We start from the raw sequence: 25,949 nt of genomic DNA, 5'->3' as shown, positions 1-25,949 counted from the left end.
TTGAGCTCATTTGAGCTGCAGTTTCCAGTGATAGGCCTTTCAGTGGAGCTCGTGGTAGATAATTTAGGAATTGGAACAAGGTGCCCTTAAGTAGTTAGATTTGGCTGCCTGTGCAGGTAGGGATGACGGGATGCCATTGTGATTAGCTTTGGTATTTTATTATGTAAGACTGTGTAAGGTGCTTGCTGAGACATTTCCCCACTGTCAGGTGGAGATCAAGATTAAATTATTGTGGTTGACATATTTAGAGCATGATTCGATGAGAGAGTGGCGAGGGAAGGTGACAGTTGTAAACTAAGCTATCAGTCTGGTACTCTGCACTATGTCCCTGACTAACCATGTCAACTAGGCTAGTAGACTCCACACCAGCACCGACTGTATCGCTAGCAGGCTCTCTAGTCACCTGCGACCTGCCGAGTGCCACATCCCTCATGTCAAACCTGCTTCAAACACCTGTCTGCTGCTAGACCAAACAGCAGCGCCGACTCCAGTAGGATGAAGGCCGTCTGCTCTCAGCAGGTGGGGGCGACCCCAGAAAGAGGGCCAGTATCCAGGAACCAGTATCCAGGACCAGTATCCAGGAACCAGTATCCAGGACCAGTATCCCTGCTCCCTGCAGGGACGCGCCAGCCAGCGGTTCATAGCTGTAAGCCTGCTGTACGTCTCATCATTAACCTCCCTGCGTGATGCCAGCTCCCTGAGAGTAGCCTCTATGTGGGAAGCTCTGGCCCTGGTCAACAGCGAACAGCGGCTGACGACGCTGACTTCACGTTGCGGGTGATGGTCTCCCATCACTAGCGTGTGGAGGTCAGCCCCGTCGGCGGGGGCCAGGGAGGCACGCGAGCCGGCAGGACTAACAACTGGGCTAGTGAGGACAGAAAACTGACCACACACCGGTGGCCTGCTCCTGCGCCTCCCACGCCGCGACCGAGCCGGGACAAACTCCACAGCAGCTGCCGATGAGACTGAGCTAGTGCTAAGGCTAGCAGGCCTGCTATCAGGCCCGGGGCTAACAGTATCTGCAGTGCCCGTGTTTCTAACTGAGAGAAGCTGCTCTAGCTCACGGACACGTCTCTCTAACAGAGACACCCAACCTGCAACTGCAGAACAGTCCGCACAAGCCATCGTAACACGTGTTTACCGAGGCGGCGTTGACCGCGGCGAGAGGCAGAAAGCAGTGAGCTAGGCTAGGTTGAGGAAGCTAACCGGGCAGTAGCAGAAAAGCAGTTCGACAAAGTACGTACAAGTTATAAAGTCTAACGTTAGCTGCAGTACAAAACCAGTGTGACTATGAAATACTCAGAAATCGAAGAAAACAGCTAAGATGGATAGAGAAAGAGAGACACAGTAAACAGCCTCCGATCTCACGGAAGTCCCGGTATGCGTCACAGGCTGTTTATGAGAAGTGTTTGTGATGTATCTGTTTATGAGAAGTGTTTGTGATGTATCTGTTTATATGTACTATGGACTAGTGAACTCATTTAAGGTGTAAACTGTGTGTTTGGATCAATAATCAGCTGTGGAGTCAGTTTAGTTTCTAATGAAGAGATGAGTGAAGACGGTGGATCATCATCTGTAACAGGAAGTGTTTTTATAAACGTCGACAGAGTGAAACAGCCCTTTAATTAATAACTCTGACACCAGACAGCAGCGGGTCAGAACCGCTCAGATAAAAGAATTAAAGACAGTTCTCAGCAGAAACGTTACAACATGTGATTTTTGCACACAAAACAAAGTGATGTGAAGTGTCAGATGAACAGAGAGACAGAATAATGATGTTCAGACACAAACAGGATGTTTATCTTCAGCTTCATCACTCACAGCTTCAGATTCTGTGTTTCTGAGACAAGACGATCATTTCATGTCTGTCCACGTCTGTACTCAGGTGTTTGTTACAGATTAGCTGTCTGCAGTCTTTATGCTAAGCTAGGCTAACCACCTGACAGAGGATTATGTTTCCTGAGCTCTCATTGGTTGGCGAAGCCTTCGCTCCAGGGGAAGACGCTCTTCTGTTTCCTGCGTTTGCTTCCTGCCTCGGGGCTCTGGCCGTTGTCTCCACAGCGATGTTTCTTGAGCTGCCGGGAGTCGGAGAAGCCGCGGCCGCAGCGCTCGCAGCTGTACAGCTTCACGCCTGTGTGGATCTGCATGTGAGACTTGAGCTGGTTGGACTGCCTGAACTTCCTGCTGCACACGACACACTCGTAGGGCTTTTCTCCGGTGTGGACCAGCAGGTGGCGGTGGTAGTTCTGCGGCGTCCTGAACTCTTTGCCGCACTGTTCGCACCTGTGTGGTTTGACTCCGGTGTGCAGCAGCTGGTGCTGCTTCAGCTGCGACGACAGCAGGAAGCCTTTGTGACAGACGCCGCAGACGTACGGCCGGTCGCCACTGTGCTGCCTCATGTGGTACAGGAACAAGTGGCGCAAGTGGAAGGACTTGCCACAGGTGCTGCAGATGAACTCTTTGTTCTCGGCGTGGCTCTTCTCGTGCGTCCTAAGCGTGCTGGTGCTGCTGAAGCTCTTCAGACAGACCTTACAGCTGAAGGGTTTGACTCCACTCGGTCTCCGCCGCCCCACCGCTCCTCCCCCTGTCTCTCGCTCCTTGTTGTGGTGGACGAGCTGCTGGTGCTTCTGCAGCTGACAGTTGTAAAAGAACGTCTTCCCACACAGGTCGCACATGAACGGCTTCTCCACACCGTGAACCAGCATGTGAGTCTTCAGAGCCCACGTACCTGTGAAGCCCTCGCCACACTGATCACACCTGAGGGGACAGAAGAGACGACATGTTGAACCAGTTGAGACAAGACGAGACGGACAACATGTTGGTTCAGGAGCAACAGACAGTAAAACTAACACCTGATTGGATCCTTCTTCAGGTTAACCAGTTGCTTGGTAACAGGTGACTTCAGACTAACACTGTTTGTTTGTTACTGATTAATAACTTAATGAAACAGGGTCCTGAGTACAGGTGAGATGTACCTGAAGGGCTTCTCTCCGTTGTGGAGCCTCAGGTGTCTCTGGAAGTTGTACTTGAGTCCGAAGCTCAGTCCGCAGGTCTGACACATGAAGGGTTTCTCTCCCGAGTGGACGACTCGGTGCTGCAGCAGGCCCATCTTACACTTGAAGGCCTTGTCGCACTCGCTGCACTTGAACGGCCGCTCCTCTGAGTGCGACCTCTTGTGGACGCGCAGGTTGCTGGCGGTGGAGAAGCTCTTCCCGCAGGTCGGGCATGGATACGGCCGGGCACCGGTGTGGACGGTCTGGTGCTCGCGGAGGCTCTTCTTCCTGGTGAAGCCTTTCCCACAGACGTCACACATGAAGGGCTTTACCTGTGCGTGCGACACCTCATGGTACCTGAGCGCGCCTGCCGAGGTGAAAGTGCGGTCACAGACGCCGCACTGTAACGGCGCCTTCTGCAGCCGGTGAAAGGCCTGGTGGACCCTGAGCTGGCGCAGCAGTCTGAACTTCCTGTCGCACTGGTCGCAGCGCAGCAGCTTGTCGGGGTCGTTCTCCTGCGCTGCTCTCAGCTGGTGCGTCAGCTGGTGTTTGTGCAGCGTCTTGGCCTTGTAGAAACCTTTATCACACGAGCTGCAGGGGAACGGTTTGACGTGACACGACACGTGTTTCCTCAGCTGGTGCTTCTGATGGAAACCTTTGTTACAGAGCTCACAGAAGAACCTCTTCTCTTTGTACAGCTCCCTCCTCCTCCTCCTCTCCTGCTCCTTCTGCTCCTCCTCACTCACTGCAGCGGAGGAAGAGGAAGTCACACATCAAACACACACACACACACACACACACACACACAGGTTTCATCCACAGCTCAGGGTGATGTCACCTGTCTCACCTGGTCCACCGACCGTCTGCTCCTCATGCTCCATCTTCATCTCTGCCTCCTGGAAAACATGACGAGTCATCGTTCATCACGCTGCTGCAGGTCTTTAGTTATATATATATTTAAAGCCTGCAGCTCCTCTAGTTAGTTAGAACTGAAGAAGTCTCTTGGATGAGACGTGAAACATCTTCAACAAACTGAAACACGTCTCAACTACGTTGCCTGCAAAGCACTAAGATTTGTATATTTATGTGCCTTTTATACAGAAATGTGGATTTTTTTTTTACACTAATTTGTTTTCATAGTGTTCTTCTGCAGAACTGTGCTGTTTTCTAACAGTTTGGACTTTTGTCAGTTTATGTGATGGTGCATGTGAACATTGACGAGTTACAGTCGGCGTGTTTGTAAAAAACGCACTATGCTGAGACTTCATGCACTTTGTGTTCAGTGTTTCATAACAAAAAATTGCAGTGAATAAATAGAGACATCGTGACGTGCTATGATTGTCTCGCAATATAACAATTTTCACAGAATCGCTGTATCGTGATATTATTGGTATCGTGGGCCATGTATCACGTATCGTATCGTGAGGTCGTGATCCTCACCCCTAATATAAATAATATATTTACATATATAGATTATATGATATATATGATAATAACTTAATTAATAAATATTCAGTCAAACACTCACAACAACAACAGCGACTTCTTCAGGTGTGGGCGGGTCTTCACTGGCCATGACCTCACTGGTTGGCTGGTCATGAGCCACAGGAAGTGATGTCACGTCTGTGGAGGATGGTGATTCGTCAGGCTCTATCGTGATCACCACCTCAGCCTGCTGGTCAGCTGACGAAGCGGCGGCAGCAGAGCTGGTTTGATCTGGTTTCTCTGGCCGTACCTGGGGGGCGGGGCTGCTCTGGCCTGTGATTGGCCCGGGGAGCGGCTGGCTGATGATGACCAGAGGAACCTGAGGACTGCTGCTCGCTCGACGTCTAGATTTGGCCGAGTTGAGGATGGCCATGGCGAGGGCGGCGGGGTTGGCAGCTGGTTGGTTGATGTCCAGTGAGAGGGCCGGTCCACCTTCAGGAAGACAGGAAGTACGTCCAATCATCATCTTTACCTGCTGGTTTAAACTTGTGATGTTCAGACGCCATTAAATCATGTGTGACATGTTTCAAACATCGTACAGCTGCTCAGTCAGATGATTATTGAACTCGATGACATCATGATTTTTATTGTAGAAGAAGAAATGTCCAGAATTCAGAAGCAGCTCTGAACTACAGGAGCAGTATAACGGCTAACTGCTGCTCACTGTACTCTTTGCAGTAGTGACCAGCAGCTGTTAGCATGTAGCTCACATATTTACAGTGCAGTTTAACGTCTGTTTCAGCAGCTGATTTAAACCCTGTGTGGTCCCTGTCATGATGAGATGTGTTCAGGTTCTGTGGGACGGTTCAGTGTCAAACTGACCTGATGGTTTGATCTTATAAAGCGTCTTCTCTCCTCCACAGTTTGACGTCCGCTCGGTCTCCAGACGTCTCACTCTGTCCTTCAGGTCTTTGTTCTCCTTCATTAAAGTCTTGTGCAGCTCTCTGAACACTCTGCAGATCTGACGGACGGCCTCTCTGCTCGTCACACGCAGGACGGCCGTCAGCTGAGCCTGCACAGGAAACACACCGTCAAATTAAAAAGGTACAGTCCACCTCTGCTTACACAATGACACTATAAATACTGTGACATCACAGAAGGTTTATTATCCAGCTGTTCTATGCACCAAACTGAAACTACTCATCAATCAGCTGACTGGCAGAAAATGTACTTGTAACTATTTCAATGATCGATTAACTGTTATATTCTGTTTTAAACTCAAACTGAGTTTTAAAAAAATAAGAAGTCAAACTGGAAACAGACATTTCACAGAATCAAGAAAAAAATCAATGCAAATCAAAATAAAGCACAGCAGCTGGCAGTGAGTCCGCTTTCTTTTCTTTGAGCTGTAAGTGATAAACTCCATGACAGAAGATAAACACACTTATATTATTGTGGACAATAACAGCCCATGGTAAAAAAAAAAAAAAAAAAGTAAACTTCAGGAGGCTACTTTTATAAATATGCACAATATGTGATGCAGGTCATTGTCCATATTTTGTTTGATCTGATCATATGAGGACTGAGTGCTTGAGACATTTTGACCAGTGAGACAAGTGAAGGTATCTGTATTCTGTATATAATTAATACTAATTATCTGTATTCTGTATATAATTAATACTAATTAATTAATAATTAATACTAAACACAACAGATTGATTCAAAATGACTTTATTTGTCCTGAGGGACATTTAGTGGACATAGAGGCTACACATGATGAACACTTGGTGCAGACGCAGACGCTTTTGTCCAAAGCTTACAGTAATTCACACATACACTGATGGTGGTGGCTGCCATGCAAGGAGCTGACCTGCACAACACGAGCAGTTTCTTGCCCAAGGACACTTCGGCATGCAGACCAGGGGAATCGAACCAGCAACCTTCCGATGACAAGACGCTGGATCCTGAGCCACAGACCAGTGTTACTGTCTACTGTCAGCCATCAACCGTGATTGTACACAATAACATAAGCGTCTATAACTTCTGTCACGGAGTTTATCACTAACTGCTCAGAGACGCACTGATCTTATGCTGATTTACAGACTTTGTTCATTTTGTCTCAATGACGTCATTATTATTACTTAAATGATTCATTGAATATAAAACAATTCATCAAAGTCAGTTAAATGTAAACGTTAATGCTTTTTATACAGTTTTCACTTCCACATGTTGTTTTTTTACAGGGGAGACCTGCCACATCCAATATGGCGGCGACGTAGACGTACGATCCAGCGAGTCTTTGCGGTGTCTCCGTATATATTTAATACCGGCTCGTTTTACCGCAATGAACCGTCACGTTACTCTTCTTCAGTTACTCTGAGTACTCAGTTACTCTGAGTACTCAGTTACTCTCAGTTACTCTGAGTACTCAGTTACTCTGAGTTACAGTTACTCTCAGTTACTCTGAGTACTCAGGTCTCCTGGACGTCCATCAACGCTCCTGTGTGTTGTTGTGTGGCCACCATGATACACAAGATGGCGCCCTTCCCCGTGAGAGTAAATGTTCTTTGGCAGAAGAAGTGTCCGGATTATCTTCATGTGATCTTCTGAATTCACTGTGAATTTAATCTTCTACATTAAATAATTTTCGACATAATCACAGATTAACGTCATGTTTCCGTCACTGTCTCGCGCGTGATATCCGCGGTCCTGCAAAGACGGAAGTGACGGCGGGATTTTCCTCTGGAGGTCTTTGGTCCCTCAGAGAAACTTCTCACATGTATTTAACTCGTCATATGTCCTCACCCGTCGGTCCTCGCTGCCTGTCCCCTCCTGTCCACGTCTGTCCTCGCTGCCTGTCCCCTCCTGTCCACGTCTGTCCTCGCTGCCTGTCCCCTCCTGTCCACGTCTGTCCTCGCTGCCTGTCCCCTCCTGTCCACGTCTCTGCTGCAGGACAGACACGGCGCACTCCACCGCCACCGCCATGATCCGCTCCGTCTCACACACAAAAGTTTGAGTCGCCGCCGTGTCGGTCGGCTCCATTACGGCCCGCGAGCCACACGGATGATGTCAGCGGTGGAAACTATGACGTTGAAGCGTCTCCAGGTGCGTCAGTGCGGTCCGAGTCCGGGTGAGTCTGAACCTGAGGGACAAGAGTCCAACACAGACAGTCAGGATGGTAATCTGCTGTCTGCGCGTCCAACATGGCGCTGTTTACATCCGGGTCACTGGCGGCCTCCACCGGAAGTATTAGCGATTATTAATAAAGACACAAGAAGTGACATTAAAAACTAAACATGAAGGCACCGACATGAAAATCAAATAGACTGATGATGAAGAGAGATAAAGGCGTTACGTCACAGATTTTACACCCTGTTTATTTTCATGGTTTTCATTTGAAGGTGTCCGAAGTCGATTTCCATGACGACGTCTAATCGTGTGTGTACACTGCCCCCCTGTGGCCACAGTGTGTAACGACACCAAAATGACCACCAAAACGTAATTAATTAACACAAAAATAAATAACAAACTGGTAAAAAATCAAATTCAGTCTGTAATTTATAAAAGATAAAAATATTCTGAGACTTGATTTGTTGTTTGTGCTTCCTCCTTTCTTTGAGATAATTCTGAAAATCAAAAACACTTAATAAGTTTTTAAAAATATGAATCGTTATGTGGAATTTGTACAACATAAGTCAGTATAATTTCACTCTTTGGACACTAGAGGGCAGTGTGTTATTATAGTCTCATTACATAGTTGTGTCATATAAACATTAATAATAACGATTAAAGAAACATTAAAATAAATAAATTATAAGAAGATGAAAATGAGTAAAACAATAAAATAATAAACACAATTAGATGTGAACGATATAAACCCTCCGTGACGTCACTTGGGGTTTGTGACGTTTGGTGTCACGGTCGTCACCATCTTGTTTTGTTTTTTTTGGAGCAGGAAGTGACCTTTTATGGATGAGAGGGTGGAGCTGGGGAGGATATCCTGATTGGATTTGATTGAGAGCCAGAGGACACGTTGCCATGGTAGCGACTAAAGCATAACCTGCTTTACGTGTAATTTACTCCATGAACATCCGGTTGTGTTGAAGAAGACTTGAAACAAGAGACTGAGACCATCAACTCATTAAAAAACTGAGGTCATAAATTAAGTTTCTCATAAGCTTACATACAGTGGAGTCGCCCCCTGCTGGACATCTGAAAGAAAGCTTCTGAAACGCTGTCCACATTTATACAGTCAAACACTTCTTAGTGTCTTTATATTGAAACAAATGCCCAAAAAAAAAGATAACTGAAGAAGTTTTAAGTTTTGATTGATGTTTGTGAAATCAGTCCAACGATATAATAAAATGAATCACATTTAAACTGCTGCCTACTCAAATATTGTTAATATTTATCTAAACTGTTGCATAACAGTGAATGCACGAGGCATCATGTCTGCTTTTACACGTTTATAAAAATATTACTTAAATTTTCTAAAAAAAACTGTTGATACAATGTCAGAAAAGTACACTTAAAATACGTACGTATTTGAAAAATATCAGAAAAATATTAGAAAAATATTAGAAAAATATTAGAAAAATATTAGAAAAATATGTGAAAACAAATATAAAGATAGTGAAATATAAAGGGTTCAATATCAAAACAGTAACCTGAAAATATAAAAACGTCCTGTGATGAACTCTTTTTGTTTTCTGCTGATAAAAACAAACTCCACATACTTTAATAAAACCATATTTATTTTTCTCATCAAGGACCATAAACATAAAACACAATAATCAGCCGTACACCAGACTCCATACAGAAAATAACAGTTTTTATGTTGTAACAGACACGTCTGTTGAACTGTTGACAGGAGGCTCCACCTGTGAACAAGATCATCATTACTGTCATCACACCTGTAGACCCCGCCCCCACCAGCTCAGTGCTCTGCTTCATTAAAAGAAGATCCTAGTGGCTGGATGAACAGCATGTTAATTAGTCCGTCAGCTGGATGTATGAACATCATGTTTATTGAGTTCACATTTATCTGAATATCTACAGGTGGACGAGGTGGACGAGGAGTCAGCACAACAACACATTTATAGAAATGAAATAAACACAGTTTCCTTTAAATTAATGGTTCATGATTGGTTTCCTTGAAAATGATTGATCAGAGGGTTTTTCTATGAACGCAGCTCTTATAGTGTCTGTGGAGCCGAACATGAATCCAGTTTGAATCATCTTAATTTCCTGTGTGTAAAATTTAAGAAATAATTTAGACTGAAAATCAAGTTTTATAGTCTTTAATGTTCCTCCCAAACTCACACTGAAGCTGAACTGACGGTTCAGTTCAACGATGTGACACAAACACCAGAAATCAGAAGAGAGAAGCTGCGAGACAAGAAACCATGAAAACAGGAAGTCAAAGATATTGAATTAACTCCTTGATTTTTATTTCTTTCTTGTCTAATTCGAACATGATCACTCGTTTGACATCACTGAACAAAGAACACATTTTAATGATCAAAGTGCAGCTTGTTAAAATCATCAAAAAACATCAAAAACTGAAATAAACTCAAACAAACGTTTTCTGAGTCATCAGTCACAACGTTCGTTCGATAAACTTCACAATCATCGAAGCCTGATGACGCGTCAGAGACTTAATCATTTATTTAATGTCATCGACTTTGTGCTTCTTCTGTTGACAGGCTCACAGTAATCTGATTGCAGTGAGCTCACAGTAATCTGATTACAGTTAGCGGACAGTAATCTGACTACAGTGAGCTCACAGTAATCTGATAACAGTGAGCTCACAGTAATCTGATTATAGTTATCTGACAGTAATCTGATTACAGTTAGCGGACAGTAATCTCATTGCAGTGAGCTCACAGTAATCTGATTACAGTTAGCGGACAGTAATCTGATTACAGTTAGCTGACAGTAATATGATTACAGTGAGCTCACAGTAATCTGATTACAGTGAGCTCACAGTAATCTGATTACAGTAAAATCACAGTAATCTGATTACAGTTAGCGGACAGTAATCTGACTACAGTGAGCTCACAGTAATCTGATAACAGTGAGCTCATCAATAATTAAAAAACGATTTGACAAAGTTTGTGAAGTTTTTTCGCCTCCTCAGTCGTCATGGTGACAGTTTTCCTGTTGAACAGGTGAGTCAGACTCAGAGGGCTGTGAGGGGGGAGGAGTCAGGGGTCAGGGGAGGAGTCGGCGGTCAGGGGAGGGTCGGGGGGAGGAGTCGGGTGGAGGAGAAGGAAATAAAACTTCAGTGTTTTACTTTCTGTGTAAAACCTTCAGCTCTGAAGCTTCATAACGAGTCATAAATCTATCGATCATAACTCTATCGATCATAAATCCACAAATAGATCTGATTGAGGTGTCAATATTATTATTGATCATCTGATGAAGACGATCAGCTGAGGCAACAGTCTGAAATAAATATTTTTTATTTAATTGAAGATTCTTGTGAATAAATAAAGTCTTTATATTTCCATGGTTTTGTTGTTGCGTCGACTGTTTGAACTGTCAGAAACTGAAGAAGTGCACTTAGAAATCACAGCTCGTCTCATATTTATTGAGACAAAAACACAAATCATGATGTGCATATCATGCTAATCAATCAGCTCGTCCATATCCATCAATAATCAATACACTGCATTCATCACCTCGTTTCTGTCCACTGCCCCAAAAACTCAGACGGTCACGTGACCTTCATGTGACCCTGATCAACTTCCTGTCTTTTCAACTTCCTGTTTGTTCAGCTTCCTGTCTGTTCAACTTCCTGTTTGTGTTCCTCTCGACGTTTTTTTTCTTTAAAGTTTCCTGGCCGAGTTATTTTAATGATGTTACTTATTGTATTTTTAAAATGTGAGTTAACTGAACTTCAGTCAAAATGAAATTAGAGATTAGAGAAAAAACAAAAGTGTCACAACAACAAAGATGGAAACACCTGTGTCACATGACACTTAAGTTTGAGATCAAAACTGTGAATGAAAACTTCAGTGACTGGACATCTTTTAAAGGACCGATGTGGTCTGTCTGTGCACTTTGTAAAAGAAACCCAATTAAACTGGATTTAAACTGGTGTTAAAAGGGAGTCAAAAACTGGTGTTAAACTGGAGTCAAACTGGTGTTAAACTGGAACACAGGAACCTGCTCTACCCACTGAGCTACAGCTCAGTGGGTAGAGCAGGTTAAACTGGTGCTAAACTGGAATCAAACTGGTGTTAAACTTGAATCAAACTGGAGTCAAACTGGTGTTAATCTTGAGTTAAACTGGAGTCAAACTGGTGTTAAACTGGAGTCAAACTTGAGTCAAACTGGTGTTAAACTGGAGTCAAACTGGTGTTGAACTGGAGTCAAACTGGTGTTAAACTTGAATCAAACTGGAGTCACACTGGTGTTAAACTTGAATCAAACTGGAGTCACACTGGTGTTAAACTTGAGTCAAAGTGCAGTCAAACTGGAGTCAAACTGGTGTTCAACTGGATTTAATCTGGAGTCAAACTGGATTTAAACTGGAGTCAAACTGATGTTTAACTGGAGTCAAACTGGATTCAAACTGGAGTCAAATTGTTGTTAAACTGGAGTCAAACTGGATTCAAGCTGGATTCAAACTGGAGTCAAATTGTTGTTAAACTGGAGTCAAAGTGCAGTCAAACTGGTGTTGAACTGGAGTCAAACTGGTGTTAAACTTGAATCAAACTGATGTCAAACTGGAGTCAAACTGGTCTTTAACTGAAGTCACACTGGAGTCACACTGGTGTTAAACTTGAGTCAAAGTGCAGTCAAACTGGTGTTAAACTGGAGTGAAACTGGTGTCGAATTGGAGTGAAACTGGTGTTCAACTTGAATCAAACTGATGTTTAACTGGAGTCAAACTGGTGTTAAACTAGTCAAACTGGTGTTAAACTGGAGTCAAACTGGATTTAAACTTGAGTCAAAGTGCAATCAAACTGGAGTCAAACTGGTTTTAAACTGGTGTTAAACTGGAGTCAAACTGGAGTCAAACTGGTGTTAAACTGGAGTAAAACTGGTGTTAAACTGGAGTCAAACTGGTGTTAAACTGGAGTCAAACTGGTGTTAAACTGGAGTCCAGTCTGTGTTTCTGGGACAGTGGATGAGACCAAACCGACCACCAACATGCCAAAATATTCTCATTTTAAAATAGTGCTTTTTTCATCATCATAAAAGTTTTTTAAATATAAAAACATCATCACGTACTGACTCTGTCTTCCACACACAGACAAGCATCACAGATTCTTTTTGAAATATAAAAACATGTTTGACCAACACATTCAGGTCATTTTTTCACACAAACCAGTTTATAAATTTATTTTTACAGCGTTCTGCTACACGACTGTCAGACTTTAAAAAAACATCTGAATCTTTTTAAGTGTTCAGATAGAAAAATAATGAGTAGAAAGACGACAGAAAGCTCTGCTACACCTGGACGGCCACACCTCCCAGCATTCTGATTGGATGGCAGGAGGACACCTGCACGAATGTGTGTGTTTGTGTGTGCACGTGTTTGTTTGAGCATGTGTGTGTGTGTGCACGTGTTTGTTTGTGTGTGTGTGTGTGTGTGCATGTGTTTGTTTGTGTGTGTGTGTGTGTGTGCATGTGTTTGTGCGTGCGTGTGTGTGGGAGTGCTTCCTGTTGGATAAAAGATTTTGGAGTTCTTAACTTTTTTAAAAATAGTTTTAAATAAAGTTAAAAAACATTTCTCAGATTTTTATTAAATTATTTCGACAGTGTGTCCACATCTGGATCGAGACCAACATGAGGTTGCTTAATTTGACATTTTTAAAACTATTCACAGGATTTGTTTGATTGATGATTAAAAATAAATGTCACATATTAAAAAATTTTAGGCCATTAGATACAAAACTGTCAACTATTCAAAGTTAATGATTGATGTATGAATTGATTAGTTGACAGGTTTATTTTATTAGTTGAAAGATGGAGACAATAATTGAATCAGATAATCACACAGAATCTGGTTGATCCATAAATGTTTAAAATCAAGTTGTTCTTTCTTTGATTCTGTGTTTGTTGCAGTTTGAAGGTCAAATATTTAAACTACATTAATATTCACTCAGTTTCAACCTCAATTGAAGACTTATTTTATTATGGATGTGGAAACGTGAACACCTCTCGGTGCGAACAGTTAACTGTGACTTTGATCAGACTTTACTGACTCAGTTGATTGACGGCAGTGACGAGTCAGCAGATACCGTCAATCAAACAATGAGACAAAACAAAAGAAGTCTTTTTTTACATGAATGAGGTGTCAGTGTAGTGGGCGCGGCCTGATGGCTGCATCATCATCATCATCATCATTGTTTCTGTGTTGATGTGATATATGTTTCCGTCTGTGTTGTGTTGTCTTTCAGATGGCTGTGTCCCAGAACACAGTGGTGCTCTGTCCGGTGGCAGTGGGTGGGGCTGAATATGGCGGCGGCTGCTTCCTTTTCCAGCTGGGCAGGATGGGCATACTGTCCTGCTTACACAGATTCTTCTCAGGCCGCTGGCGAGCTTTAATCTCTCGACACAAAATTCTTTTCTTCTCAATCATCTCCATCATGGTGGCATCTCCGCAGAGCCAAGGCATCTGGAAACAGGAAACAGCTCAATATCACTCACTCAATGGACAGTGTTTTCACTCAATGGTCACTGTGTTTTCTCTGAATGGACACTGTTTTCACTCAATGGACACTGTTTTCACTCAATGGTCACTTACTGTGTTTTCACTCAATGGACACTGTGTTTTCATTTAATGGACACTGTGTTTTCACTCAATGGACACTGTGTTTTCACTCAATGGTCACTTACTGTGTTTTCACTCAATGGTCACTTACTGTGTTTTCACTCAATGGTCACTTACTGTGTTTTCACTCAATGGACACTGTGTTTTCACTCAACTGTCACTTACTGTGTTTTCACTCAATGGTCACTTACTTAGTATCTCCTGAGAAAACTCAACATGTTTGGGGCCAACAAAAACATCCTCTGGACATTTTATTACTCATTCATTGAGAGTGTAATCACATTCTCAATAACCTGCTGGTTTCACTCCACCAGCCTGCAAAACAGGACCCGCCTGCAGAGCGCTGTCACAGTTTGCTCTAAAATCATCGGACTTCCGGTCAGAACACTCACAACCATGTGTGAGCAGCAAACACTGAGGACAGCGCTCAGGATCCTACAGGACCCCTCACACGCTCTGTTCCCAGTGTTTGAATGGCTCCGCTGCCCGGGCTGCAGGACACAGAGGAGGAGAACAACCTTTGTTCCCAGAGCTGTTCAACTCCTCAACTCCCAACCATCCCTGCCCTGCTGCCTCCCTGCCCTGGACACTGGATCTTTTTTTTTTACATCTTATTTTTATTTATTTTTATTTTATTTTCTAATATTTTATCTTTACATATTTTTATTTTTTATTTTATAAACTAGCTGACTGTTCTGTGTTGTGTTGTATATTTGTTAAGTGTTGTGTTGTATTGTGTATAACTGCTCCACGTGCCTTACCTTGAATTGCCCCCCGGGGACAAATAAAGTTTTTTGAATTGAATTGAATTGAATTACTGTGTTTTCACTCAATGGTCACTTACTGTGTTTTCACTCAGTGGACACTGTGTTTTCACTGAATGGACACTGTGTTTTCACTCAATGGTCACTTACTGTGTTTTCACTCAATGGTTACTTACTGTGTTTTCACTCAATGGACACTGTGTTTTCACTCAATGGACACTGTGTTTTCACTCAATGGTCACTTGCTGTGTTTTCACTCAGTGGACACTGTGTTTTTCACTCAATGGTCACTTGCTGTGTTTTCACTCAGTGGACACTGTGTTTTCACTCAATGGTCACTTGCTGTGTTTTCACTCAATGGTCACTTACTGTGTTTTCACTCAGTGGACACTGTGTTTTCACTCAATGGTCACTTGCTGTGTTTTCACTCAATGGTTACTTACTGTGTTTTCACTCAATGGACACTGTGTTTTCACTCAATGGTCACTTGCTGTGTTTTCACTCAATGGTCACTTACTGTGTTTTCACTCAGTGGACACTGTGTTTTCACTCAATGGTCACTTGCTGTGTTTTCACTCAATGGTTACTTACTGTGTTTTCACTCAATGGACACTGTGTTTTCACTCAATGGTCACTTGCTGTGTTTTCACTCAATGGTTACTTACTGTGTTTTCACTTAATGGACACTGTGTTTTCACTCAATGGTCACTTGCTGTGTTTTCACTCAGTGGACACTGTTATTCACTCAATGGTCACTTGCTGTGTTTTCACTCAATGGTTACTTACTGTGTTTTCACTTAATGGACACTGTGTTTTCACTCAATGGTCACTTGCTGTGTTTTCACTCAGTGGACACTGTTATTCACTCAATGGTCACTTGCTGTGTTTTCACTCAGTCAACACTGTTTTCACTCAATGGTCACTTACTGTGTTTTCACTCAATGGACACTGTTTTCACTCAATGGTCACTGTGTTTTCACTCAATGAACACTTAATGTAGACTGACCATGTACACAATTTAACATAAATGTTGCCATTTGATGCATTGTACCAGAGTTAGCTTAGAGCTAAATTACATCTGCAGTATGTGTTGTGATTTACTTAACGGTCACTTACTGTGTTTCAGACAAACATTCAGACAGTCAGACAGACATTCAGACAAACAGACAGACAGACAGACCGATTTTATTGACATATCTGATAACAGGTGATGTGTTCAGGTGACAGTCCTCTGAAGCTTCAGTTTGATGTTTTAACTCTTAAATGTTAATATTTTATTGTCCTCAGCAAACATTTAGACACAAAGTTACAGATTTTATGTAAATTTACATCATTGGAAAAAGATCGACAGGAACAGAAGACGAAAGTTTGATTTTCATTAAAGTCGAACAGCAAACTACAAAGAAATTATTATAAATTCTCAGTAAAATTAAAGTCAAAGTTTAGTCAAGGTATATGAGTGGGCGGGTTTATCCAGGTGAGCGGAGTTAGAGCTGGGTTAGTTTCTATTTTATATTTGAATAAATGTGAATAATTAAATTCAATAAATAAAGTGTATACGTTTAAATGACACTAGATTAACGTTAGTTTAATGTTAGCGTAACGTTAGTTTAATGTTCGTGTAATGTTAGTTTGATTTTAGTGTAACGTTAGTTTGATGTTAGTGTAATGTTAGTTTAATGTTCATGTAATGTTAGTTTAATGTTCCTGTAACGTTAGTTCAATATTCCTGTTAGTATCAATAATGAAAATTTGGTGTTAAAGCATTACTATTAGTATCTGCAGATCATTTTTAGTGTTTCAAGTAAAAACATTTAATTTGAACACCAAATATTTGACACAAGACTGAAAATGTTTACAGTTCAGACGTCAGTCAGCTGATGGATCGAAGTTTCTGTCCATCTGTAGATTATTTTTATGTTCTGAGGTTGAATCCTGTGTGAAACAAAGTATTCATGTTTCTGTTTAAACTGCTGGTTTAAAAACAGACAGGTCACACAGACAGACAGATAGACTGACAGACAGGTAGACTAGTAGACAGACAAGTGTTTTACGGGTGCTGTACCTGGCTGAGGGCAGGGTGATGTGACTCATGCAGGTGACGTTGTGGCGTCCCACCAGGTGAAGGAACTCCTGATGTAGAGGCTGAACGGCCGAGTTTACACACCGACTTTGATTCTGCAGAGAGTTATTCTGACGTCAGTCAACAGAAATAATCCACATCTTAGTCACCTGGTGTTCACCTGTTATTCACCTGTTAATAACCTGGTGTTCACTTGTTATTCAACTGGTGTTCATCTGGTGAGCACCTGGTGTTCATCTGGTGTTCACTTGTTATTCACCTGTTAATAATCTGGTGTTCACTTGTTATTCACCTGGTGTTTACTTTTTATTCACCTGGTGTTCACTTGTTCATCACCTGGTGCTCACCTGGTGTTCACTTGTCATTCACCTTGTGCTTACCTGGTGCTCACCTGTTATTTACCTGGTGTTCACTTGTTATTCACCTCTTGCTCACCAGGTGTTCACCTGTTCATCACCTGGTGTTCATCTATTAATCATGTGGTGTTCACCTGGTGTTCACTTGTTATTCACCTGGTGTTCACTTGTTATTTACCTAGTGTTCACTTGTTATTCACCTGTTGTTCACCTGGTGTTCATCTGGTGTTCATCTGGTGTTCACTTGTTATTCACCTGTTAATAACCTGGTGTTCACTTGTTATTCACCTGTTAATAACCTGGTGTTCACTTGTTATTCACCTGGTGTTCACTTGTCATTCACCTGGTGCTCACCTGGTGTTCACTTGTTATTCACCTGTTAATAACCTGGTGTTCACCTGTTATTCACCTGGTATTCACTTGTCATTCACCTTGTGCTTACCTGTTATTTACCTGGTGTTCACTTGTTATTCACCTCTTGCTCACTTGGTGTTCACCTGTTCATCACCTGGTGTTCACTTGTTATTCACCTCTTGCTCACTTGGTGTTCACCTGTTCATCACCTGGTGCTCACCTGGTGTTCACTTGACATTCACCTGGGGTTCACCCGGTGTTCACTTGTTATTCACCTGGTGTTCACTTGTTATTCACCTTTTAATCACCTGGTGTTCACCTGGTGAGCACATGGTGTTCACCTGGTGTTCACTTGTTATACACCTGTTAATCACCTGGTATTCACTTGTTATTCACCTGGTGTTCACCTGGAGTTCATCGTTTAATCACCTGGTGTTCACCTGCTATTCACCTGGTGTTCACCTGTCATTCACCTGGTGTTCATCTGGTATTCACCTGGTGTTCATCTGGTGTTCACCTGTTATTCACCTGGTGTTCATCTGGTGTTCACCTGTTATTCACCTGGTGTTCACCTGGTGTTCACCTGTTATCTAAGCTGGTATTTAAACTTGACCTATTGCTGTTTTTATATGACAACATAAACCTGATATCCTCCAGGTCCCTGCAGTACTGTTGTTTTCGACTCACCTCCTCCTCCGGATAGCATCATGGTGGGGCTGACAGATGACCTCCCCATCCTGCTGGACACTGGACTCGACCGTCCATCTCTGTCTTTACTGTTGTGTCTGGGCAGAGACCTCGAGTCTCCTACAGAGACAGCACAGAGAAGGACACAATCATTCTGTTCACAGAATAAACCTTCAAAATATGACTGATTCAATCAAAATCTCTACATCTGAACTAAAAATCTAAAGTTTATCTAAATCTAATCTAATTCAAAACATCTGAACCAATCAGCTCTGAGATCTCAGGCAGATCCAGACGTTTCCCATCATGCACTGAGGTCTGAGACCTCAGAGCAAGCTGAAGACTGTGGGTCTGTCCACTGTGTCATGTGACATGTTTCCATAAAGACCTTCAGAGACTCTTGATTTGTCTCTTTTCTATTCACAGAAAAAGCTCCTGAATATTTTTCTGTAGGTTAATAACCAGACTCACAGACGTCCCATCGGGTCAGCTGAGGACTGACAACAACCCTGTAGTTTAACTAAAACCCTGTCAGAAATAAAATGACCAACAGACCTCGTGGTGAGATTATGCCTCGGTAACAAGAAAGGAAATGGTTCTGAAATGTGATTGGTGGACCTGACTGGTCCCACTGAACCTGAGAAGATGAGTTCAGGGGACAAATGTGATCAGCTCTGACCTGGATTGATTAATTATTAATAATTAATAAACTTCAAATAATGTTTTAATGTATGTGAAAGACAGTGTGTTGTGACCAGCAGGTGTCTCTCTGAGCACTTTATCATTTATTTAATAAAATAACAGTCGTCTCCATGGCAACACCGTCTCCATGGAGACAAAATGTACTGATGATAATCTCCCTTCACAGAGCTGCAGTCTATCCTGTCTCCTGTCTGTCCTGTCTCCTGTCTGTCCTCACAGCTTCAATGAAATGACTTCTCGCATCAGTTCAGATTGACAAACGAGAGGACAGAACGAGAGGACAGGACGAGAGGACAGAACGAGAGGACAGGACGAGAGGACAGGACGAGAGATGAAAGATAACGACAGAAAAGAGAGAAACCTCAACTGTCAATCATCTTTTGATCTGTCTGTGAGACAACTGACATCTCTTCATCACTTCAGCACTTCTGATGCAGTACTGATGTAGTACTGCATCAGTAGTACATCAGTACTTCAACAGGACTACATCAGTACTGATGTAGTCCTGATGTACTACTGATGTACTACTAATGTACTACTGATGTAGTACTGATGCAGTACTGATGCTGTACTGATGTAGTACTGATGCAGTACTGATGCTGTACTGATGTACTACTGATGCTGTACTGATGTACTACTGATGCTGTACTGATGCTGTACTGATGTATTACTGATGCAGTACTGATGTACTACTGATGCTGTACTGATGTACTACTGATGCTGTACTGATGCTGTACTGATGTACTATTGATGCTGCACTGATGCAGTACTGATGTACTACTGATGCTGTACTGATGTAGTACTGATGCAGTACTGATGTTGTACTGATGCTGTACTGATGCTGTACTGATGTACTACTGATGCAGTACTGATGCAGTACTGATGCTGTACTGATGTACTACTGATGCAGTACTGATGCAGTACTGATGCTGTACTGATGTAGTACTGATGCAGTACTGATGCTGTACTGATGTAGTACTGATGCTGTACTGATGCTGTACTGATGTACTGCTGATGCAGTACTGGCTACGTACCTTCACTCTCTCTGCTCTTCCTGCCACCTGATCCTTTCTTCATCACCTGTCGGCTCGAGGTAAACAGGTTGTTGAGTTCGTCCAATGGGCTTGTGGGAGTTTGTGACCTCATCGACACATTCTGCATGGAGCCGTGGGTGGAGGAGGAGTTACTGAGTTTAGCTCCACCCTCCCCAGCCCTCTGTGACGATGAGGAAGAGGAAGATGAAGAGCGGGGCATGCTTCCTCCTGCCATCAGAGCGTCGTACGGTGGTGGCCTCTTCAGGCTCAGAGGAGTCAAAGAGCGACCCATGCTGACCGGAGACGGACATGCTGATTGGCTTCGGGGGTAACCGTGACCACCATGGGTAGAGCCAGATGACTTGTAGAAGTTTGAGGGAAGAGGTGGAGCCGATGAGCGGCCAGAGGATGTGATGGTGTGTGTGGAGGGCAGATCCCTGTCTCTGTCCCTGTCTCGGTCTCGGTCCCGGTCTCGGTCTCGTTCCCGATCCCGGTCTCGCTCCTTGCGGTGGTGGGTGGAGCTTTGCACATGTTCGACGCCACCTGACTTGTAGGAAACATTGTCCATCATGGGCAGGCGGGTGACATCTAAGGGGGTGAGGGGGGACTCATCAGAGTTGGGGGAGCACTGAGCCGGGGCGGGGGGGAAGACAAGCAGTGGTGGGCGGTGTGTCAGAAGGTTGGGGAAAGGTGGAGGGATGTCGCAGAGAGAGCCACGGGATGACCAGACTTCAGGATCCATGATGGCAGACTGTGCGTCCTGCAGGAAGTCCTCCAGCATCGGGTACTTCATCTCCTCGTAAACCGACTCACTCTGCTCATCCTCCACAGCATCTTTACCTTTGAGTTCTCGCAGTATGTTTCCCACCATCTCAATGTAGACCGGTTCCTCGTCGTCCGTGTCTCTTGATGCCGGACTCTGACTCTGGGATGAAGATTTGTCCCACCGCAGGGACGACTTCTTGTTGCCATGAGTACGGATGTAGGATTCATCGAAGGAGGTGCTGAGCTGAGTGTTTGGGTTCCTTTTGGGTTTTGGTGGAGGCATCTTCTTGTAGTCCTCGCTGTAAAGATGACATCGAGCTGCAGACAGAAAGACAGTGATGTAAAAACCTGAAACTGAGACTGACTGAAGCAGCTGCATCACTTCTTAAACTCTAAACATGGGACTGTCTATTTAACCTACAGGTGTCCTCACCTTCAGCCTGCTCCAGTGTCTCTTTGGCCTCTTGGCTGTCCCTTTTGGTGACTCCGGAGCCTCCGTTCACCGTCTCAGAGCTGCTGCTAAGTTTGGTGTTGGGATCTCTCTTGGGTTTGGGTGGGGGTTGTTTTCGGTTGTGGTTGGAGTCATCATCTCCTCCACCCACAGAGTGGAGGGACTGGGATCGGACAGTGAAGCCCTGACTGGGTGGAGGCAGACGGTCTTGTGGTGCTGGCATCGTCATGAACCCCATCCTGAAGTGTTTTCCAGAATACGCCCCGTCCGTTGCCATGGCAACATCTTCACCAATCCTGAAAGGACCAATGGAAACACATGTTAGTACAACTGTACAATCATCAACCAATCACATGATTCTTTTCTAAATATACGCAGGCTTTATGTTGGTTTCACAAACCAATCTGATGCACAACCGCCGTCCTTCATACAGATGGACGAATAAAATAAACAATTTTATTCTGAAGGTCACAGGAGGTACTTGACTTTTTTCATGTTTGTATTAATTTTTCTCCTCGCAGTGACTTCAGTAACATCCTGTTAGCTCCAACATCACCTGAGTGGAATGATATCCAGGTTCTGATGTCTCATTTAAAACCACAATATTGAACTTAAAAATGCCACATCTATTTAGGCTGACTGACTCGACAGAACTGCTTCATCCCAACACACTCCTGCTCACCTGACAGATCCAGGACCCCTGCAGACATGTCAGATCCAGGAACCCTGCTCACCTGACAGATCCAGGACCCATACTCACTTGTCAGATCCAGGACTCCTGCCCACCTGTCAGATCTAGGACCCCTGCTCACATGTCAGATCCAGGACCACTGCTCACCTGGGCAGTTGTGTGCAGACCCTTTAGAAGGATTCATCTACACAAAGACACCTTGACCTGAAGATATCTCTGGTTGAGTTCTTACGTGTGTTCAAGTCACCTGGAGGATGTCTTCACAGACCAGTCCACCATTGTCCCTGTTTCTCAAACAGAACAGAACCCTCCGTCTGAATGACTACGCTCAGCGGCACTGACCTCTGCCATCACAAAGAGCTTCATCTGCTCCTTCCCTGACTCACTGGACCCACTACAGTTTACATACTGGCACCATCACCCCGACCCTCCACCCTGCCCTCTGCCAAACTGGACAAATACTCAACATGAGAACTTGATACTTGTGTCAAAATCTTCCGGTCTACATTCAGCAGCAGTCACAGTTTTTAAGGGTTTTCTACCTTTTGATGGCTTCTTCCTGTCGTCTCTTCTTCTGGTGTTTTTCCTGCAGGTAAGTCCAGTTGGTCTGGTTGCGAATGCGATCACTCTCTCTGGCGATGTCGGAGGCATTTTGGATCACAAGACCATCGTATGTTCGAAGGCCGCTGTCCTCCACGTACTGAAAAAACCTTCTGAAGGAAGATGCCTCCTCCTGAGACGTCATGACTTCCCAGAGACCTGAGAGGAGGATCAGACAGGAAGTCATTACAGTTTGTCTCATAAATTAGTCAAATAAATCATGTTTCAGTGAAGGACAATTTTAACTTGTTTGCTGGATGAATTAAAATCCACATTAAATTTGAAATTAATATATTACCATTAAACTTCACAAATATACAACAAAAGTTGTTCATTTGGTGTTTTTAGAGGTCACAATGTCTGGTGCAACAAATCCTGTTTATCTGACACCAACATTCAGCTTTGGTTTGTTTCAACCATCAACTTTTATGCAGCAGCAGTGTTTTGTAAAAACATAAGAAACTAGAATGACACTCAGTAGAGTGTATACCTCTACCAAAACCCAACAATCCTCTTCAATACAATCAAGCCTAATCCAATATCAGAAAATGAAAGATTAAAATTACCAGATTTCATTTGGATTCACATCAAATTGATCTCGCTCACAGATACCAGCCACTTAAATACACCAGACTTTTTCATCTATGGAATATTCCCTGAGAAACTGAGATCTGGATCGGCACCAAAAGTTAATGGGGTCTATTCTGGGCCAAGACACATCCTCTATCCAAGTTTAGGAGAAATCTGTCCAGCAGATTTTGTGTAATCATGCTGACCAACCAATCAGCCAACCAACAAAACCAAACAAACCAACCAATTAACCAAAATACAAACCAACAAACCAAACAACAAACCAACAAACCAAACAACAAACCAAAAAAACAACCAACCAACCAACCAACCAACAAAACCAAACAAACCAACAAAACAACCAATTAACCAAAATACAAACCAACAAACCAAAAAACAAACCAAAAAACCAACCAACCAACCAACCAACAAAACCAAACAAACCAACCAATTAACCAAAATACAAACCAACAAACCAACAAACCAAACAACAAACCAAAAAACCAAACAACCAACCAACCAATAAACCAAACAACAAACCACACAACATACCAATGAACCAAACAACAAACCAGCCAACAAACCAACTGACAATATAACAAACCAACAAACCAAACAACCAACCAACAAACCAACCAACCAACAAACCAACCAACAAAGCAAACAACAAACCAACCAACCAACCGACCAACCGAACAACAAACCAAAAAACAATATAACAAACCAACAAACTGAACAACTGACAAACAAACCAACAACCCAGCCAACAAACCAACCAACCAACAAAACCAACCAACCAAACAACAAACCAACAAACCAGCCAACCAGCCAACAAACTAACTGACAATATAACAAACCAACAAACCAAACAACCAACCAACAAACCAACAAACCAGCCAACCAGCCAACAAACTAACTGACAATATAACAAACCAACAAACCAAACAACCAACCAACAAACCAACCAACCAACAAACCAACAAACCAGCCAACAAACCAACTGACAATATAACAAACCAACAAACCAACCAACCAACAAACCAACAAACCAGCCAACCAGCCAACAAACCAACTGACAATATAACAAACCAACAAACCAAACAACCAACCAACAAACCAAATAACAAACCAACCAACAAACCAACCAACCAAGCAAACAACAAACCAACCAACCAACCCACCAAACAACAAACCAAACAACAAACCGACAAACCAAACAACAAACCAAAAAACAATATAACAAACCAACAAACTGAACAACCGACAAACAAACCAACAACCCAGCCAACAAACCAACCAACCAACAAAACCGACCAACCAAACAACAAACCAGCCAACCAGCTAACAAACTAACTGACAATATAACAAACCAACAAACCAAACAACCAACCAACAAACCAACCAACCAACAAACCAAAGAACAAACCAACAAACAAAGGGACCCAGTTAAAAACAGAACCTCCGTGGTGGAGGTAATAAGATATTGTACTTAAAGGAGGTGGTGATGTTAATGTGCTGGTCAGAGAAACATGTGGACACAAACATCTGGTCTCTCTCTGTCAGAGTGATGCTGTATGCAGAAACATCAGTCCATCGCAGCATGAGTCCACTTCCTCCCTACGTCCTCACGGTGCAGATGGTCGTCCACCATGACTGCCTGCTCAGGTTATTTATCACCAACATGTTTCTACTCTCAGTCTTTTTTACCAGCTAATGTTTCATCAAAAGAGATATTTGTAACTTTTGCAGAAGAATTCTTTAAAGTTTCCAGAAGATCAGGACATGATGCTCATTTACAAAGACGGTCTATGGATAAAACCTGTGTGACTCCTCCTGAACACATATATGAGAGTATGTATATAAAACGCTTCAGCAGGATTCACCTTTTCTTCATTTGTGAAATCAGACGGATTGTTCCAGTGAACTTCACTGTTTCAGTCTGCTGAGGTCTGAAGCTCCTCATGCCTCCTCTGCCTCTCTGGATGTTCCTGACAGCTTCTTTTATGCTCACTCACGCTGTGATTGGCTGACAGTTTTAGGGCTCATGATGTGTTTTCTTTAAGTTGCTTTTGATTGGGCAGCAGGTTCAGCTCCAGGAAACATGGCTGCTGTGACTGATGCCTGGAATTTATTGTTTCAGATCAGTTTGTATTAAAATAGTCAATGATGTGTTGTAAAGTCTCTCTCTCTCTCTCTCCCCCTCTCTCTCTCTCCCTCTCTCTCCCCTCTCTCTCTCTCCCTCTCTCTCCCTCTCTCTCTCTCTCTCTCTCTCTCTCCCTCTCTCTCTCTCCTCTCTCTACCCCTCTCTCTCTCTCTCTCTCCCTCTCTCTCTCCCTCTCTCTCCCTCCCTCTCTCTCCCCCTCTCTCTCTCTCCCTCTCTCTCCCTCTCTCTCTCTCCCCCTCTCTCTCTCTCCCTCTCTCTCCCCCTCTCTCTCTCTCCCTCTCTCTCTCTCTCTCTCTCTCTCTCTCCTCTCTCTCCCTCTCTCTCTCTCTCTCTCTCTCTCCCTCTCTCTCCCCCTCTCTCTCTCTCCCTCTCTCTCCCTCTCTCTCCCTCTCTCTCCCCCTCTCTCTCTCTCCCTCTCTCTCTTTCTGTGTCTCTCTATCGTTCCCCTCCCCCACCTCCCCCTCCCCCTCTCTGTCTCTCAGCTTCCTTCTAAAAATGGAACAGGGAGTCAGCTGGTGGTAAC

At 43.4% G+C, this 25,949-nt stretch overlaps 2 protein-coding genes across 2 annotated transcripts; both read right to left on the bottom strand.

Annotated features, from left to right (window-relative positions):
* Positions 1-1,566: 1,566 nt before the first annotated feature.
* LOC141017760 (uncharacterized) lies at positions 1,567-7,559 on the bottom strand. Its single transcript, XM_073492495.1, has 6 exons — positions 7,224-7,559; positions 5,301-5,490; positions 4,522-4,910; positions 3,841-3,889; positions 2,976-3,738; positions 1,567-2,757 (listed from the first exon to the last, which is right to left on the bottom strand). Exons 1-6 carry the CDS (start codon positions 7,458-7,460, stop codon positions 1,968-1,970), a joined length of 2,418 nt encoding a protein of 805 aa, XP_073348596.1. The 5' UTR covers positions 7,461-7,559; the 3' UTR covers positions 1,567-1,967.
* Positions 7,560-13,678: 6,119 nt separating this feature from the next.
* nyap2a (neuronal tyrosine-phosphorylated phosphoinositide-3-kinase adaptor 2a) lies at positions 13,679-22,837 on the bottom strand. The gene is made up of 6 exons (XM_073492454.1): positions 22,635-22,837; positions 21,384-21,697; positions 20,186-21,268; positions 18,413-18,569; positions 17,035-17,155; positions 13,679-14,049 (listed from the first exon to the last, which is right to left on the bottom strand). Exons 1-6 carry the CDS (start codon positions 22,835-22,837, stop codon positions 13,828-13,830), a joined length of 2,100 nt encoding a protein of 699 aa, XP_073348555.1. The 3' UTR covers positions 13,679-13,827.
* Positions 22,838-25,949: the final 3,112 nt, after the last annotated feature.

This window comes from Pagrus major, chromosome 2, assembly GCF_040436345.1.
Source record: "Pagrus major chromosome 2, Pma_NU_1.0".
Lineage (NCBI taxonomy): Eukaryota > Metazoa > Chordata > Actinopteri > Spariformes > Sparidae > Pagrus > Pagrus major.
Note: the sequence above shows the minus strand (reverse complement) of the source record. Positions and strands in the feature narration are given on the sequence as shown.

What these genes read in the sequence shown, in the direction of transcription:
- LOC141017760 (XM_073492495.1), bottom strand. Translation starts at nt 7,460, where the DNA reads ATGGAGCCGACCGACACGGCGGCGACTCAAACTTTTGTGTGTGAGACG. An exon ending in CAGGCAGCGAGGACCGACGG is followed by an intron (nt 5,491 to 7,223) that starts GTGAGGACATAT and finishes TTTCCTGTGCAG; the next exon opens with GCTCAGCTGACGGCCGTCCT. An exon ending in AAGAAGTCGCTGTTGTTGTT is followed by an intron (nt 3,890 to 4,521) that starts GTGAGTGTTTGA and finishes CATGTTTTCCAG; the next exon opens with GAGGCAGAGATGAAGATGGA.
- nyap2a (XM_073492454.1), bottom strand. Translation starts at nt 22,837, where the DNA reads ATGACGTCTCAGGAGGAGGCATCTTCCTTCAGAAGGTTTTTTCAGTAC. An exon ending in CAGGAAGAAGCCATCAAAAG is followed by an intron (nt 21,698 to 22,634) that starts GTAGAAAACCCT and finishes TGGTCCTTTCAG; the next exon opens with GATTGGTGAAGATGTTGCCA. An exon ending in GAAGAGCAGAGAGAGTGAAG is followed by an intron (nt 18,570 to 20,185) that starts GTACGTAGCCAG and finishes CTGTCTCTGTAG; the next exon opens with GAGACTCGAGGTCTCTGCCC.